The sequence below is a fragment of the Ambystoma mexicanum genome, chromosome 3q, assembly GCF_040938575.1.
Source record: "Ambystoma mexicanum isolate Mex_15411 chromosome 3q, UKY_AmexF1_1, whole genome shotgun sequence".
Taxonomy (NCBI): Eukaryota; Metazoa; Chordata; class Amphibia; order Caudata; family Ambystomatidae; genus Ambystoma; species Ambystoma mexicanum.
In genome coordinates, this window is record NC_090926.1 from 466,119,158 (window position 1) to 466,138,735 (window position 19,578).

The 19,578-nt window shown below is 47.1% G+C and overlaps 1 protein-coding gene across 4 annotated transcripts in view; it reads right to left on the bottom strand.

Annotated features, from left to right (window-relative positions):
• TMCO6 (transmembrane and coiled-coil domains 6) overlaps window positions 1-19,578 on the bottom strand; it is a 459,096-nt gene that overhangs the window by 382,102 nt on the left and 57,416 nt on the right. For 3 of the 4 annotated variants that reach the window (XM_069654232.1, XM_069654231.1, XM_069654233.1), the window contains exon 2: window positions 5,122-5,248. In XM_069654232.1, the coding sequence (XP_069510333.1) occupies window positions 5,122-5,206 (85 nt within the window). In that variant the 5' untranslated portion in view covers window positions 5,207-5,248. The remainder of the gene's footprint in view (window positions 1-5,121; window positions 5,249-19,578) is intronic. The other variant, XM_069654234.1, reaches the window with a different exon arrangement.

The window sequence follows — 19,578 nt, forward strand, 5'->3', positions numbered from 1 at the left end:
TGTACTGAAGTGTGCTGCCCTGAAGTGGGGGAATCCTAAAATGTTGCTTTGGTCACCACCACCCATACGATAAATCCATTTTCAGAGGCATAAACAATGACCCACAATGTCCAGTTGATTCATGTGGCCCAAAACGGAGATCATCAGAGCCCCCACTGTTTTATTGCAAAAGGCTACATATTCCCTAGCCAGTGGAGCAGTAATAAAAAAAATAACCTCAATCCATCCACTCTGATAACAGTATGTACATACGTACTGTAAGGAACACATGGTATCAAACAGTGAAGACAGACACGTGATCACAGTTCAAGGTTGTTTATTGAATTTTAAATGGGTTGGTTAAACGCCCATCTAAAACTAAATCTAAGGATGGGAGCAAGCTACGACCCATCAAATAATAACGCAATCCTAGTCGAGTCTCTGTCAAAATAAAAGGGCCTGTACCAATAAACCTATGGCCAATCCTTACTTCAAAATACAAAAGGGTGTGGGACAATGGTGTATGCAAAAGAAAAGTGGGATCTCGGCTACGAGGAGACAGTTCAAAGCACCAACATCAGGGCCTTCTGTCAAAGACTCTTCTGTGATAACAGTCTCTTACTACAGAGGGTCTGTCATAACAAAACAAATCTCAAAATTCCATTCCAATCAGGATTTTCACATGCACATGTTCTTGCATTCAATGTTCATCATGGGTCTCCCTTCTTCAGGCAGAGACCCCCTTTTTATCACAATGTTCACACTTGGTCTCCCTCGTTCGGGCTCAGACCATGGATCTCCCTCATTCGGGCTCGGATCGTCTTAGTATCGAAATCGAAGACTTATGGGTTTTGCTTAAACCGTCGCAGCACCATTTTGATTCAATTCATACAATTGTTTTCATTAATCTTCTACTTTCATTTCTCTTGGCGGGATACTTTACAGATACCTTTGATTGAGCACATTCACCGTGCTGGACCACTGTCAACGCTATTGTATCTTGCTTTCTCAAGTTCAAACATTCATCAGTAGTTTAGCTTTACTCGCGTATTTCATCACACACGTTTAACAAGGTTTGTTCCAGCACTCGCTATACAATGTTGCCGCTTGCAACCTGGACTTCAACACTCTCTGTTGCTTCTATGTTCTTGGAGCCAAACAGGATAACACAGCGACTGCTGGTCCTCCCCGCCTTGGTCAGTTACACTGGAGGGCCCTTGGTATCTTTGACACACAAGAATATGGAGTAAACACCAAGCACACCTTTTGTCAAAGATGGATAAAGAGTTAGTTTGAATTTAGATGAGCATAAAGCTTGTATTAAGGTTTCTCCAGGTGTACTTTAGGTGCAGGGGAGAAGGAACTCAGCCTGGAGAGTAAGAACAATGCAGAAAAGGTTTCCTAATTAGGGAACCCACATCCCCTGCACACTATCATTGGTCAAAGCCTATAGGTATTTTTAAAGACGAATGCTCGCCCGCAAGAAATTAGGGTGATGGCACAGCCTTGGGTGCTAAGTGAGTGGTTAGGTATAAATTCAATAATATGTATAATTAATGACAGCCTCTGCATTTTTCTGTAGTGCTACTAGCCTTCGGGTAAGACTGTAGACTTTGATATTGCATTGACTAATTCCTGATGGCTAGATTGTAATGTCTATACTCTGGCATTCCAAATTGTACACCTTTTTTCAGAAAGACTTTAGATAAGCCAGCCCCGCCATAGGTCTAGCAGCTGGACTATTGTTAAGTTCCTTTCCCTGGTTTCTAACATGTCCCTTCTATATAGCTACAAGTCATGAAGGGAGGACTAGTAATACAAGTGTTGGTGAGACATACTTACAAGAGATGACCTGCAGACATAATCACTATTTGTTGATATATTTGAAATTCTTTTCAATTCAATGTACAGATTAAACTTAGGTAGTTTATTGCAGTGTTACAATGATCCATGCCAACATAATTTGAAGACTTACATTGATTCATTTATATATTCAATGTCGGTGAATAGTCAAATTTGAAATGTTGTTTATATTTCACTACAAGAACATTAATAGATCTTCAACTATTGTCCTTTCTTTTTAGAAATTATTGAAACTCGCAATTCTTTGCCCCTGATGAAGAGTTGAACTACTCGAAACGCGTTAGGTGTTCTTATTATCATTATTATAATTTTTGGAAAATGCTTATCGATTGATATTGTATAATAAATTCTATGTTGAACATTGATTATCATACTTGTCACGTTTTGAAAAATACTGTCAAACATCTTTGAGACACAATACAGGATTCTTGGTTTCCAGGCCTTACGCGTTCCGCATTGAAGGTTTCTTGAAAGTAACAGCGTCTTGCCGAAAAGGTCAAGGGTACTTCCCTTCTTACGAACCCTTCTGCGTTTGCCATCCTCATTCAGCTGCCGACTCGAAACTGCTGTTCCTTTGTGTGCTTTGCCTCGTTCAGAGTGTGCTCCGCCTTTTATCCGTGTGGGGATGTTTAATGGAAGTCAGGTGTGAGTGACTGTCAGTAATTGACTGACTTTGCCTGATCATAGTAGCGGGACATGTCTGGTAGGTGGCTCGGGTGTGAGTCCGTTTTCTCCCAGAGCTGGCCGTCTGTATGGAAGTGTTTGTGAAGGGAAAGTGGCAGGGGTAAAGTTCCCACGTATCCAACCTGGTATGATGGGGTAAAGGTGTTACAGGGGGAGGATACCACGTCTCGTCATCCGGTGTCCCACTCCCACAAGACCCCTCACCCAGGGGATCCTCCCGCACTGGTCCACCCCAGGGTCTGGATCCAAAGGCGATGGCCGTTTTCCTGGTGTTAGGGAGAATTCTCAAAATGTGCCAATTCCTCCCACCTTAGAGCCCACCAGCTCATTTGCTAAACTTTGGAACTTTGAACTTTTTTATTCTGTTGGTTTTCTGTGTTTATTTCTTTTGGTTATGGAGTTTTAGACAACTCCATAGGCATCATCTTTTCATGTGTGTCACACAGCACTCTCAGTGCAGTGGCACAGGGAAACCTTTTCAGGGTTTCCCAAGGTTTAAATACCTTCTCTGGGATAAACTACTGTTTCCCAGAGAAAGTAAAGTGAAATTGACTTTACTAGTCTTTTTAAATTCCTAGACCCAGCACACCCTATCTTACTATAGAGTGCTGGAGGAGTTACCTAGTATCCCCTGTGTCTAGATACTCATGTAGCAGTCAAATGCTACCCTTTCCACTTGAAATGGCTGGTGGCAGTGGTTTTACAATGAACTACCATGATTTTGCCCGACCGCGAACACCGGTAGCGTTAAATCGCGGGAGCCATATTTTTCAAGATGGCGTCTCAGCCCCTTTTTGTTTAAACAGGTCCTGGTCTTCTTTTCTCGCCATTTCTTTATGGAAAGGTCCTTCTAGAATTTTGCTTTGCGCGCCAAACCGGGTTTGGTTTCTTAGTTCATTTGCCTTTGGCGGGCTTCAGGACTGACGACCGCCTCTGGCGTCTAAGTGTCTGGGGTGGGCAGGAAGTGAGGGAGGTGCCCGAAACTCCATGTGCTTAGTCTCCTAGGAGACCCAAATCCACTCTGGTATGATTGGCTGGCTGACTGACTGTCCGGCAAGGACAGCCACCCTGCTGGGTGAGTGACAGCTAGGCTGGAATGAATGGGAGAGAACTGAATAAAAGGCGAGTCTCTTGGCTTGTAAGGCAGAGTCGATCACTGGAACAAAGGAACCAAAGATGAGCTTGAAGAGGACGACTGCTGCAACACCTGGACCATTGGTTTGCCCAGTGAAGCCCTGCTGCAGGTCCGAATTGCTAAGTTCACCTCGACAGAGAAGCCCTGCAAGGACTACTTCTCCCTTTGAGTTGGTGGGACCAATCAACTCAACTCTAAGCCACCTGGATACCATTCTCGGAGCTGGTTGTATTTTCCTCAGAGTGCTGCAGGAAACCGAATAACCAGGGAGAGGGACACCAGTTTGTGTGCTTTACTACAGCTACCGGAATTGAAGATTTGCCAGTGCCAGCTTTTTGACCTGTCCCAGTGCAGTGCAGGAGTGCCCCGACATCCTCCCTCTTGTCCCCATGACTGCGGCTCAGGAACAGTGAGATCTGCAGGAACTGCCAGGAACAGAAGACTTCAGCTGCATCTTTTTCTTCATTTGTAAGGTACTGTGAAACGAGACAGAGTACTTACCTCTCACGGTGAAAGTGTTTGAAACTTTAGCAATGTGCAGACCTAATCAGCTTGTGACCCCAACACATAATTCTTCTTGTTACAAACTGCTTCTGAGAACTTCTATAGAGACTTTACTGTTTACTTACCAGAACCGTTTTATCCTATCCAAGACTTTAAACCCATTGACTTTGGCCTAGCCTATTGAATTGACTCTTCTGGTGAACTCAAAGTATCTGCACTGTCTAAGAAACTTGTAATTCTTTTATGTTCTGAACCTATCCCTTTTTGCTCCACCTTCAAAGTATTCTGAATGCCATTTTGCTCCTTCTTCAAAGTAGTCTGAATGCCTCAGAAACTTAACGAATACTACTGAAGTATATTTGTGTGTGATATTTAACTGCCTCCATCTAGTGAATGTGTTATAACTGACTGTTGAATAAATTAATAAGTGTTTAACCAAGAAACCTTGAGTGTAAGAGTTTATTAGAACACCTGTGTTTGTAGACTTCTGTGTAACAGCTCAAATTCCCCCTGGAGATAAGCCTGGCTGCTCAGCCCCGCTACTAAAAACTGTGTAGTACAGACTTATAACAAAGGTTGGTTTTGCTTACACCTGTAGTCATAGTTGTGTGTAGTGGCCCCAAAGGGTACTGCATACAAGCTCTGCCTAACACCTGGCCACCTGAGAGAGAGCGATCCCCTGGGACTAGCGGGTGAGACACCTTCTGGTTTCTCACAGTACACACACACAAAATTGAAGCACATCGAATTAAGTATACACAAAGATTAATCACTCTTTTTCCTTATAGTTTTAGTAGGTACAATCAGTAATAAACTCAAAAATAAGCAAGCACATATGAGCTGCATGTTAAACGCAGGATAATAAAATAATTGCCGCCTTCATTTGTCTCCGTCAATGTATTTGCTAGGGGTCTCGGATAGCAATAAGCTATACAAGTCTGGCACATTAGACTCACCTGCTTCTTTCTCCCTCCTCTTTTCTCGTAGCTCCTCTAGGCTAACCCCCTCCGGTTTCTGTCGAGGTCTTGTCCTGCTCAACATCCTTCAGGCAAAGGCAGGGTTGATGGTAAAGTTCAATCTAGACTGGAGACAATATCAGTAAGCAAGTAAGAATGACAGGAGAAAAACAATTCCTTGTCACAGATGCTAAAGGAATTTCTTTGTCCTGAAGAAATATGGCTGTCTCTTATGATAAAGCCACTGAGGCAGCTCTTCTCTTTTTTTTCAAATTACATTTTTATTAATGATTTCATAAGTCAACCAAATACAAAACAAGAGTGGTGCAACCAAGACATGCAAGCAAATTCATCAACAGGGCCACGGTTAACAAATGAAAGAGGATGAGGTGCGCAGTACGGTTAGAACAGCTGATAACCATCGTAAGCACAAAAAATAATATACATTTTAAAAAAAATGAAAAACCAGCCAACAATCTCATTGGTAAGACATCACAATATGTTTAGGGGAGTAGCGTAAGGGTGGCGGATGTGATGAGCCCATGCAAAAACAAACTCAGCAGGTGAGCAACCAATATACCATCTTGTAGGAACAATGTGAACAAGTATTTGTACCAACAAATAAACCTTCAAATGCAACCATACTCTGGGGCTTGTGATGCATTGCATTGTTCGAATTCGATAAATGGGCACCATATCTCTAGGTATTTGGACATTTCCCCCTTTATTGATAGAATCAATCTCATCCACAGCTAGGGAGAACCAGAACTTGCTCCACCATGCTCCACCATTCTCCGACATCTGGGCACGTGTTCCCCTTCCAATTATGAGCCAGTGTCACTCGGGCCACCACCAGGAGGTGGGAGATTAGCCTGGCGCTCTTGCTCGAAAGATCCCCTGATTCCATCAGGGGTCGCATTTCCCAACAAAACAATGAAGGGATACAAGGGCAGATCCACAGCTGTAATACTTTTAATGTGGAACAATGTTCCCTCTAAGCTGTGCATATGTGCGCTTGCCCAGCTTCCTTCTGGGTGCCGCTCATAAGAGTTTTAGCCAGGCACACAGACAATTCCCACCTTCTCAAGAACTAAAAAAGCACAAGCAACAGTAGTTATTTTGTTGGCTGTAATATGAATAATGTTCAAGCACTAGAATTTCCAAGCCAATTTTGCTTTAGCAAAAGCATCACCCACACTATGTAACCGTCAGCTCAAATATCGGATACTGACTTTAACTAAGCAGGTTACTTGGTTGTGTAACTGCATGCCATGATTCCTTTTCTTTGTACATAAAGTCACAGAGGCACTTTGAAGCAGTACTGTAGAAAAAGAGCCTAGTACCCCCACCTCAATCATCTCACCCATATTGCCTATATGTTGGGAGCCAGAGTGTGAAACACGTGCAGTATCAGTGAAAATACCGATACCAAGGAGAATCCTGGAGGCAAGGTTCTCATTGAGAAAGCCATACCTACATACAAGACAGTACGATGGCCATTTGAATGAATCCCAGAAGAAGCAGAGCAAATTAATGGAAGAGCAGAATGGTGACGTCACACGAAGACAGATTGACGTACATAGAAGAGATGCAGAGACAAGAGAATGAAGATATTCTATAAAGCATCAAGAAAGTATCAAAGATAAGTGACATCTTGGGCTCAAGATGAAGATGCTTATGCTACAGAAACGATAAAGATATCAAGTCATTTTACATGTGTACATATGAAAGTAACGCAAGCAGACAAAGTATTCTTGAGGCTAAGTAGTGAAAAGATTGCAGCATGCGCCAATGTGTACATATATAGGAGTAAGCGAAGAAGGGAGAATTCCACTACGTGTTATAGGAGAGCTGGACCAGAAAAGGAAGGCCTCTTTCCAGTGTGTCGCAGTTGAAAAGCAATTGAATTACAGGAGTGAATCTCAGAAAAGCGAGGCTGGACCAGCCCCAAGAAGCTAAGGTCGTATCGGACTGGGATGAGCAGACATTAGTTACAAATCGTTTGAAAGAACGAAATTCCTGTTCAGAAGATGTGGACGAAAACAAGGAAGAAGTCAGAGGTCTATTAAAAAAATAGTATCTTAAATGCACCAGAGCTCAAATTTGTGGGCTTTAGTCACGTGGAGGGATGAAGTTGGCCAAACGTGATGAACCACACCTACGCAAGGAGGCAGAGAATGCCTCTACTCACCTGAATTATCCAGAGCAAAGAACATTTCCAAGGCTGAGTTCAAAGCCTTAATTGACATGCAGACCACTGAGGATGTTAGGGAGCCTATCACTTTATTGACTAGTATGAAACGTATACCTAGATGTTCCCTTAGAACCAATCACTTTCTCCAATAAGTTTTTGGAGTTTATCACGTAGGATGACGTTAGCAAATATGTAGGTCAACGTCATCAATGACATGTTTTTACTATAAGTATGATGTTTTATGAAAATCATTGAAACTATGCTGTGAGACATCCGTTGATGTCCGTTGTACCCCCCGTTTTAGATAATTGACATTAAAACAGTCAACTTTTGCCAACTTCCTGAGTCGTTTCGATTGATGTTTGAGTAACTTCTGCATCCCCATTCAACTCTTATATTGCTACCTCGTCTTAAAGGGCTGGGTCGGATGGCCCAGGTCATGTGGTAGCAGAGTGATGATGGTTACAAATCCATCGAGATAAGCAAGCTTACCTGACGTGAAGCTCACTGTAGATAACGGAAACAGTTTTTAAAAATAAGCCTTGCAAGCGTAGGTGAGACGGGTCCCTCGGTTTGTACGAAATCCCCTCCTGAAGTCTACAGGAAGCTTAACAGACGGAAGGTTGAAGCGGCTGATAAAGAGGCGGCGATCCCGTGAGCCAGAAGTCGAAAAAGCGAATGGTGAGTAAAACAGAGTGTGGTGGCAAAATTGTGAATGGGCAATGAGTCGAGAAAGTGATAAGGGAAAACAAGTAACGGATGGAGGTTCGGGTAAAACAACTCGAGACGATGAGCCTCGAGATAGTAAGTAATTGACTTGAGGAGAGGAGCCAAGCAATTAAGAAACTGTGAGACGATGAACATCACAGTAGAATAAGCCCAGTGTCCTGCGTCATAGCACATAACAGAAGGAGTCGGAGCGCGCTAGAGGGCCACCCAAGATGGCCGCTTCTTAGCGAGCTCCCGCACGGACGGCATAAATCCTGACGAATCCTCTGTATCCCGGTAACATCCCGCCTCAATCAACAGCATCGCATCAGCGTAGTTCCTGTCCTCCACTCATACAAAATTTGGGGCCAAATCGGTGAAGTAGCGTCCCCAAAAACAACCATCCGGCTCCAGCGCCAACGAGGGGCCGGCGAGGCCGCGCATCAGCCCAGGCCCGACTAGTGGAGCCCCGCCTGCTCCCAGCAGACTCCCGCGGGAGAACGGGTCGAGCGACCCTGGGCCAGAAGAAACAAGCCCACCCTACCGCCCCCCTTGCAGCAACAACACCGCAGCCAGCAGCCCAGATCCGTGAGGACGGCGATCCCACATTGGTGAGAAGGGGACCCCCCCGCCAACAACAACAGCGGAGGGAGGCGGGAGTCGAGTCGCAGCGGTGCACTCCTCCCCAGAGCCTCTCACTGCGCTTCCCCCGCCTGTGGTACCTGGTTGTCAGCAGCACTTCCCGCCATCCGCGCATGTGAGGGAGGAGGTGCGCGGAGGGGAGCGAAGGCCCCCTCCCCAGGCCCAACATCGAGTAGCCGCCGTCAGAGGGTCAGAGAAGCCGGGCAGCAGATGCCCCTGCAACAACGAGACATACAGGTACAGCGCGCATTTTGCACTGTATAAGCCTGGCGCCCTGCACCCTTTAAAAAATAAAATAAAAAATAAATAAAAATAAAACGTTCCACCCCTGCAACCTTCCTCCTTGGAGTCACCTCCCACGCCTCAACTTACCCTCACGGGGTACGGCAACAGCACCAGACCGCGCAAAGTTGGGCCATCCGCCCCGGCAGCAGGCACAGCTAGGAGACTCCCTTACCCCCGGTCTCTCCTCTTCAAGTACGAGGCCTCCTGCCCCCTGCATAGATCCTTGCTCCACGGCTTTGAGCCCCGCTGGGAACTACAGGCCGCAAGGCCAGTCCTGACGTAAGAGCAGCACCCTGCCAGCCACCCCAAAGGGGCTCAACTATACTAGCAGCAAACAACCGTCTAGCCCGCAACCTTCCCCCTCAAGGCCATCGCCCACGTGACAACTCGCCCCCCCAAGGGGTGCAACAGTGACACTATGCCATAAAACACTGAACCATCCGTCCCCACAGCAGGCAAAGCTGGGAAACTCCCCTCCCCCCCCGGCTTTCCTTCCTTTGCTTCCTATTTGGAACGTCACCCTAAGGCCTTGAGCCACGTTGAGACCTGCAGGCACGAAGATCAATCCTGAACTATGAACAGCACCCTACCACCTAACACCGAAGGGACTTAACTCTACCGGCAACAACCAACCGTCCAGTCCACACCCCAATGGACACAGAGGCACCACTGGTGCCCAAATACTCAGAGGCGAACCTCAACCGCCACACGAGACCACCCCTAGCCGTTCAAATCCAATGGGTAAAATGGACAGATCCCAAAGGAAATTCACCTTTGAGACGGAGACAACTCCCAAAACCCCCACACTCCAGGAAGATCCTGCACCCCCAATGGCTAATTCACACCTAACGGATGAGGAGACCTTCTCCACTGACATCAAAGGACTCCTCCTCGATCTGAAAGCAGGTATCGGGAACTTAAACAACAAAATGGACGGTCTCTCCTCCAAAGTGGATCTCCTGCAGCACCGCATGGACACCCATACCGAACGCCTGAACGAAGTCGAACAATGTGTATCCAATTTAGACGACGGCGCAGAGACCCTGGCGGCAAGAGTTGCCCAACTTGAAACACAAATGAAGGTAGCTAATGCCAAATGTGAAGACTTGGAAGGCCGGTCGAGAAGAAACAACATCAGAATTGTCGGAGTGAGAGAGCACACACTGCAATCCAAAATGGAAGATTTTATCAAGGTGCTCTGCACCACCCTGTTTGGCAAAGAAGTGCTTTCTCACATGTTCGTGGTGGAGAGAGCCCATAGGATTCCATCCTCCAAACCTGCCCCAGGCGCGCCTTCAAGGCCGATAATAGCGAAACTACTTAACTATAAAGATTGCGACACCATCCTCCGCCTGGCCAGAGAAAAAGGCGAAATACATCACAATGGGGATAAAATACACTTCTTTCCTGACTTCTCCCCGGCGGTCCAGTCACAAAGAAGATCCTTCACCTCGGTCAGACAAAGGCTTAAAGACAATCAAATACTCTACTCCATACTCTTCCCTGCCCACCTGAGAGTGCAACATGGGGGTAGCGTACACTTTTTTCAGACACCAGAAGAGGCAAACGACTTCCTAGACCGCGCAGGCTGTCCCAGACCAAACCCCTATCAGCCACACGCGCAGAGGGAAAGATTCCACAGGAACCCAACATAATTGATCTGAAATTGAAGGCACAAATCCTATGAACCACACGCAGCTTCCACACCGGAATAACCAAAGGAGTTATGTACTCCAAGGCCGTGCAGCCTGGGATGCCCCTTGCACCCCTTGCACAGCAAAAGTTACCTCAGTTGTTTACTGTTAATGGGTGGGACTACAAGTAACAGACTCTTACCGTTGCGGTCCTTGCTCTGTTCAAGCAAACAAACGGGCGACTTGGGGTTTGCCCTTGGCAGGAAGGAAGTTGAACAAGGGGGATGGGCGTGCACCCCCAGACCACCCGCCCGCAACGACACCCCAGACCATCAGGCAATGCAATGCCCTCTCTCTTGAACACTATGGAAACCTCCCATGCTCAAGCGGAGATACTGGCACCGTCACCCAGCGTTCTCACTACTCAAAGGCATACACACCAGCTCTAGCTCGCAAGTCAAGCGAATAATTCAAAGTTGACACATGGAACATTAGGGGAGGCAACCTCCCTTCAAAAACCAGGAAGATCCTTCAGTACCTGAAACGGCACAGCATTGATGTGGCCATGCTCCAAGAAACACACCTTTTACCTGAAAAAGAAAACCAATGGGCTCGTCTCTGGGGCTGCCATAGATATTTCTCCTCATATTCGTCGTACGCCAGGGGAGTGATGATACTAATCAACTGTAAAACTGGATTCAGGCAAATAAACACTACCAAAGATACTGACGGCAGATCACTCCTGGTGAGGGGAATCATAGATGGCAAAGACATCACCCTAGTGAACTCCTACGGCCCCAATGTAGACGGAGCCAACAACTTCTACTGGGTGCTCACAAACCTATCGCTACATACCTCCACAACGATCATCTGGGGAGGCGACCTGAACACCACCATAAACCCCTTAAAGGACAAGTTGCAGGCCTCGTCGCCGACCAGGTCCAAAGCCAGCCGCCAGGTACACGAAATATGCAGAGCCTACGATCTCGTGGACACATAGAGACACAGCAACTGGGAGCTAAGCGACTTCACATTCCACTCAGCAGTACATAACACCAGCTCTAGACGGGATTACCTCTTCATCTCAGCCAAGGGCCCACTCCAATGGGGGCCACGTCAAATCCTTCCTCGGACACTCTCGGATCACTCCCCGGAAACCCTTGTCTGCAACCTAGCAATCACCAAATCGCACCTACTGCACTGGCGCTTCAAACCCGGGTCACTGCAAGATCAGGTGTTCGCCTCGGAGCTCCAAGATGAATTTACATCTTTTTTGGAAACAAATCTAGGCACTGTAAACTCGATCAGCACAACCTGGGAGACACTGAAATGCTTTGTAAGAGGCGTCTGCCTGGCTAAGGAAAACGGCATCCTCAAACTGCTCCGAACAGAACTATCCTCCAGCGAAGAACGACTAAGCACCTTGAACTCAAAATCTCAAACCCAAACGACCCACGCTCCCAGGCAGCACTCAGGGAGGAGCTAGAAACATTCAGATCCGAGGCTGAACGGGAGGTAAAATTCTTAAGAAGGAACAGCCAAGTCCGTCAATACAGAGAAGGCCAAAAGCCAGGTGCACTCCTCGAAAGACTTCTGAACGCCGACAGGAAACCGACGACAGTCGAAAGAATACGGACCAGACAAGGCACGCTGGTACACACTGACGAAGAAATAGCAAACAAATTTACCAAAACCTATACTCCTCGCAAAACAACCCAGACATCGACTCCTTAAAAAGCTACCTCAATGACACTGAACTCTTCTGGGTAGTCAGCGAGCTACGCGAACCCCTTAATGAATCCATCACCCCTGACGAGATAATTCAAGCTATCAAAACCCTTCCAAACACAAAAGCTCCAGGGCCTGACGGCCTAACGGGAGAATTCTATAAAGCATAAGCCCACACCCTGGCCCCCCTTCTAGCAGAGGTGTATGCCGAGGCACTGGACACAGGATGCCTTCCACAGTCCTCCCGCGAGGCCAATATAATATTATTACACAAAGCGGGCAACTCCCCAGAAGACTGCGCTTCCTACAGGCCCACATCCCTTCTAAATCTCGACAACAAGATTCTAGTGAAAATACTTACCAACAGATTGCTACCACTGATGCCCGCCCTCGTGTTTGCTGATCAGGCCAGATTCGTACCTGGCCGCAATACAACATTTGGCATCAGAAGGTTATTTGGAATAATCTGAGCCCTTGACCCCTCTCATCAGGCCGTTGCGGTACTGCTAGATGCCGAAAAAACCCTTCGATTCAGTGGAATGGCCCTTCCTATTCGCAGTGCTCACCCATGGGGCTTGGTGCACGATTCATCAGATTAGCCACCCTGTTATATAAAAACCCCAAGCAAACATACTAGTAGGCTCGGCAAGGTCCTCCGCAATTCAGCTGCAACGAGGTACCAGACAGGTGTGTCCACTGTCAGCACTGATTTTCGCATTGATAATGGAGCCCCTGGCGTCGAACCTCCAAGCCCGACAACTCCACAGAGGGCTCAGTTTCGGCCCCCAGAGGCTAATCATATCCCTTTATGCGGACGATATAGCATTATTCATCCGTAACCCCAACGAAAACCTAAACCCAATGATGAGGGAGGTGATCAAGTTTGGAGCAGTATCCGGTCTAAAAATCAACCAATCTAAATCCATTATCTTTCCACTCACTCCAGAGACCAGAGCATTTACCGATGACTACCACTTCACATTGGAGACTTCTCAGGTGCGATATCTGTGCATACTAATGTCACTGAACTACCTCGAGGTATTCAGAGACAACTACGAGGGGGTATTGAAAACACTACAAGAGAAAGCTCACCGCTGGCAAGCGCTCCCGCTTACACTGTGGGGAAGAGCCTCACTTGTCAAAATGGTGAGTCTGCTGAAACTGCTATACCTCTTCACTAACATCCCCATTTTGATCCCAAAATCCTTTATAAAGAAAGTCAAAAGCCTAGTCCTTGAGTTAATATGGGCAGGCAAACCAGCCAGGGCCGCATACTCAACACTCACACTCCCAGTATCCAGTGGAGGACTAGCTCTCCCTGACCTTGAACGCCATTTCTGGGCAGCCCAGGCACAGTTCCTCAGCCACTGATACACAACACATTTCATTAGGCCACACGTACAGATTGAACATGCCCTGGCAACGGCAACCCCTAATCTATTGAGGGTAATTATAAGTCAGCTCCCGGTACCCTACAACACCATGAACGTAGTCCTTGCGACCTACGGGATCTGGAGGAAACTCGCACAAAAATACAAAATCCAAATAAGATTCTCACCCCTCCTCCCAGTAAAATTCATACCCAGGATTCCCCTGACTTCCGAAAAAGTATTCCATCAATGGGCAGAGAAGTTACAGATAAGCACCCTAGGCGACCTGTTCAGTGGAGGAACCTTCATCACACCCCAACAAGCAACAGAGAAAGGCGGCGACACCCTCCTAGACAAGTTCCTGTACTGTAGAACTCGATACACGTTCCAAGCACTATTACCCTCATTCCCGCAGCAACCCCCAACTTGGCAACTACTACACAACGTGATCCAAGCGCAAGGCGAGGGCAGACTAGTCTCATCCATCTACAAATCCATCCTAACAGACACTGTGCCAGCTAACCCACGCACGAAAGCAAGATATGATATGATATGGCATTTGTAACGCGCCTATACACAAGTGTTTCAAGGCGCGCCGAGGCAGGGAGGGGGGAACAAGGGGAAGACAGACAACGATCCTACTAGGCCAGGTGTCATTTAGATAGCACAAGTGCAGGGGTAGGGGGAAGGGAAAAAGTGCAAGGGGAAGGGGAGGGGGGAAGTGCAGTACAAGGTAAGTAGAATAAAATAAATAAATAGGGCCAGCTGGTGGCAAGTGCAAGGTAAGTGCAGGCAAGTGCTGGGAAGGGGGGGCTGTAGGGATACAGAGACAGTCCCGCAGTGCAGGGGTTGCCAGGGAGGCAGTGCAAGTGCAGAGTGGCTGGGCCCAGGACCGAGGTCGGTGAGAGTGGCCCAGTTGCAGATTCAGTGCAGTATCAGTGAAGAATTTAGCAGGGGAGAGGGAGAGAGAAGGCAGAAGCAAAGAGGAAGGTTTTGAGGTACTTCCGGAACAGGAGATGGTTCTCCTCAAGTTTCAGGGAGGCAGGAAGGCTGTTCCAGAGGGAGGCCCCTGCCGCTGAGAGAGATCTACCCCCAGCTCGTTGCTTCGAGAAGCGGCTGACCCCGAGGGAGTTGGAGACGAATGAGCGAAGGGCTCGGGAAGGAAGATATTTAGGAAGAGAGAGTTGAAGGTATTTAGGCCCCAGAAGGCCTTGTCGACAATGCAGAGGGTTTTGAACTTAATCCTCGCAGCCACTGGGAGCCAGTGTAGAGATTTCAGTCCTGGAGAGATACGGTCCCTGGGCTTGAGGCCAAGGACAAGTCTCGCAGTTCTGTTCTGGATAAGTTGCAGAGGGCAGAGTGGAGGCAGGCAGATTAAGATAGAGGCTGTTACAGTAGTCCAGCTTCGAGAGAACCAGGGCTCGGGAGACAGTGAGCTTCCGGGGGAAAGGAGAGGAAGGGAAGAATACCTCTGAGGAGGTGCAGCTGGTAGTGTGACTTCTTAGAGACGTCCGATATATGAGGAGAGAAGGAGAGTGTGGAGTCGAAGATGACCCCAAGGTTTTTTGCCTTGCAGGTAGGAGCAGGAAGGGGGCCAAGAGAGGCTGGCCAGAGAGCTGCAGGGAAGGAGGGAGTGAGTGAGCCGATGAGGAGAATCTCAGTCTTACTGGCATTAAGGCAGAGGTCATTGGCGGCACACCATTCCTGGATAGCAGACAGTCAGAGATGAGGGAAGGAGAGGAGGAGTCTGAGGGTTGCCTGAAAATGAGCTGGGTATCGTCCGCATAGCACTGAAAGTTGGGGCAGAGAGCGGCGATGCGGTGGGCAAGGAGTGCCAGATACTGGTTGAACAGCCAGGGAGAGAGATTAGATCCCTGGGGGACACCACAGGTGGAGAAAAAGATGTCAGAGAGGAAGGACCCCAGTTGGACCTGGGAGGGTCGATTGGAAAGGAAAGAGGTCAGCCACACCAGAGCCTGACCAGTGATACCCAGGTTGACACGGAAACGGTTGAGCAGGATGGCATGGTTGACAGTGTCAAAGGCAGAAGAGAGATTGAGCAGAATGAGAACACACAGAGTGTTGGAGTCGAGGTTCAAGAGCAGGTCCTCACGGATGTTCAGGAGAGCAGTTTCCGTGCTTCTGGCAGCTCTGACGCCAGATTGATGGTCATGAAGACTACCAACAGATGGGAAAACTCCCTCCAACTCACACTCCCAGATGAAGATTGGACATTTATGCTGCGTCAAACACAAAATAATCGCCCTCAATTCTCGCTTCAAGCAAATCCACTTTAATTTCCTCCACCAAACGTACATCACCCCTGCTAAAAAGAACAAACAAACAACCAGAAACACATGCAAAATGTGAAAGATGTGGATGCCATACAGCTGACTTCATGCATCTAGCATGGGATGGCCCGCAACTGACACCGTTCTGGACTCAGGTCCTTCAAACGACATCATCAATCATAGGAGAGGAAACATGGCCGATCCCGGCGATAGCCTTGCTAGGTCTAACTAACCAACTGGCACCAACTGTGAGGAAACTGGCTGGGCTTCTGTTAGCCCTAGCGCGCAGAAGAGTCAGCATGTCATGGGGCTGGGGTCCAGTGCCGACAGTCACAAACTGGAGGAAAGACATTCTCTACTGTCAAGACATAGAATCCGATTTCATTAAGACACTACCCCAACACGCACGCCCCCCCGACATATGGGGCCCAGTGATTGCATTCCTAATAAACAAAGCAGACGAAGACCAGTCTTCTTCAACGGAACAACACAGCCCCCAGGACGCTGAGTCTGACCTTTCCTAACATTCAAGCCAGCGCGCTAATTGATATACAAGGAGGACGAATCAAGCATTCTAACTTAATGAACTGAGAGAGAGAAGAGTTTGGGGGGGGGGATCTGGGTCATTGCACGATGAACACGCCCTAATGTGGGCGTAATTGTTGTATAACAGTTTAAAATCAAAATAGAGCTCTTAAATAAAAGAAAAACAAAAAACAGGAGTCGTATCTAGAGTCCCATTAGTGGATGGCGTAGGGTACGGACTCATTTAAAGACTTGTCTAAAGAGAACGATTGAAAACAGTAAAGCCACACAAGATAAAGCACATGCAAAGATTTTTGGGACTATGTAATTATGTAAGAGCATGGGTCTTTGATTACAGTTCATACACAAGGCCCTTGTTGCAGGCTCTGAAAAAAGCACAGGCAACTCAAAAATTGTCTACACTGAAGAAATGGAGGAATGGTTTGATGAATTGAAAAGGGCAATTTGCACGGCTCCAGTTTTAGGGATTCCCAATTATGCAGGGGTTTTTTCAAATTAATATCGGCGGAATTCAGGATCCTCCAATTCTTAAGGATAATCCCCTTAATGGACTCACTAAACTTACAAAAAGTGGAAACGCAAACAATCTGTTCACTTTCTGTGTTTTTGGGTTGTGCAATGAGCAGGGCATCACGGTTGGTATAACGCACTCTTTTTCTAGAGTGTTTAATGAGTTTTTTGGGGTACCCACGAAGTAGCAGTCTAGCTTATCTGCATGCTTATTGAAATGAGAAATGTTGGTACAATTACGTCGTAACCGTAGGAACATGCCTTAAGAATTGGAGGATCCTGAATTCCGCCGATATTAATTTGAAAAAAAACCCTGTTTGAGTTTAGAAAAGGGAAGAGTCTGGCACAGAAGCTCACTCGAGCCAACAGATTGCCATTTCAACACAATGTGGTTAGGGATGTCAATTTACAACCTGTGGTAGGGCACTATCCCTACACCACTTGTATGGCCTGCAGACTTTCTAAAAAGACCACATACTTTGTGAATGAAGGCAGACAATGGGATCTGCGGACGTTCACCAAATGTAAAAGCAAGAACGTGGTGTATGCCATCCATTGCCCTTGTAACTTGCTTTACATAGGCAAGACCTACAGGGAGATACATGTGCGGATCAATGAACACCGCTCCAAGATCAGGATGCGCTGTCTCACTGCCCCATTGATGTCCCACTTTCTAGAGAGGGGTCATGACGCAGACTCATTAAGATGGTTCTGCCTTTAGAAAGTTTCAGCAAATGGCCACGTGCAAATTACTAACAAATTGGCATATAAAGAGCAAATGTGGATCTTTAATCTCAGGACTTTACAAAAAGGGCTCAATTCCATGGACACATGGGAGTTTAATGTGGGATAGTCAGCCCTCTTCTACGGCTAACATCTGTTGCGACATGGGCATGCACAGTTCCAGCCCAATATGTGGCTGGCATAGATTTTCATTTATTTCAATTTCTATTTACATTACATTTCTATTTACAGTCTATTTTTGCTTTATGGCTGTTATACATCAGGGACTATGCTTGTGCATATTACATGCAGCCGACATTTCCAACCCTGGGCAGGGGTTGCCATTGCCAGGTGTATATTTTCACCTGCATAAATTGGACTGACATGACTTGTTTGTGCCGTATTTCAGTTACTGCTGTTTTACACCGCAAACTATGGATTTCCAGTCCATTTCTCATCTTTGATCTTTACTTTTGGGAATTGGCTACATTATGGTGCCACATTGGCACCCTTGTGGGCTTGGCGATACCACTTCTCCATCTCCCTATATTCATTTAATTGTTCCATTTCTCTGGTACATCCGCACCCACAGTTCTCACTGTAGCCGTGCTGTAACTGAGGCTCTGCACCAGTCCTCTTTGTATCTCTACGCTGGGCGGGCCTGACACTCTGATGCGGAGGTTGCCCAGCATTACGCTACTTAGCCCGGCTACGCGTTGTGTTTTGGACATGTGACCTACACAGCGGGCTGTGTTTGAATTAGTGCACTGACCGCACTCCCGTTAACACAGTACGTGACTGCGCCGAGCTTCGCAAGCGGGCTGTTCAATTTACTCACAGCTACCCCTTTCTTCAGCCCGCGCATCAAGTACCATGTAAGTCCGGGTGCTTTCATTTTCATTTTACAGTCCCTTGGTGTTTGACTGTTTTTCATATGAGCATGCACCCATTATGTACATCCTAGTATTTTTATTAACAACTGGAAAGCCCTGATGCTCTTTGCAATCTGACCCCGGGGCTTTCTTCGGTCCTTGCGGACTCCCATATGGCTACAGCATTGTTTTCTTTAGCGCCTAGACACTTGTTCCTTAGTTCATAACAGTGTCAATTGGCTTGTTTCACGGATAGGCTCTCGTACCCCTCTCTTGTTAATGACCAACTGTCCCAGTACAGCATTTTTCTGCTGCAGCGCTTAGACATTTGTTCTTTAGTTTATAACAGTGGCATTTGGCTTGTTCCACGGGAAGACCCTCATACTTCGCTTGTGCTATTTACAAACTGTTTCAGTACAATACCGTTTGCCTCATCTTTGTGGACACAGTCTGTGCTTGCACTCATACTATCATTTGGTCCACAGCCAGCCTGGGCATCTGAAGCTGATACGAGCTTTCTTACCGTATCCGACACCCAGTAGGCCACCTCATCGGATTCACCAACGATGGGCACCATTAAGCACAGTTCTCCTGCTCTGACAGGTAATCTATTTACCTTTTACAGCTAGTATTTTCTGTGTAGTGCTCATCTTCTTTTGGTCTTATTTGGGCCATACCTGTCTTTCAGCTCATGAACAGCTGTAGCCCCTGTTGGGCTCTTATTCCAGTATAGATACTTCTTCCATCCATCCATCGTGTCAGTGATTGGCTGACCGCGTGAGGTCAGTTTGGCTTATTACCTACTAGCACACCTTTACACAGGGCCCCGATTCCTCCGGTCATTCAGTCACCTTAGTTGACCTGGTGCACATGCCTCTCTTCTCGCTAGCCTCTCATTGGTGTTTCCAACTAGTGTTGTTCCTCCTGCACACTGCACGGAGCAGGCACCCCTGC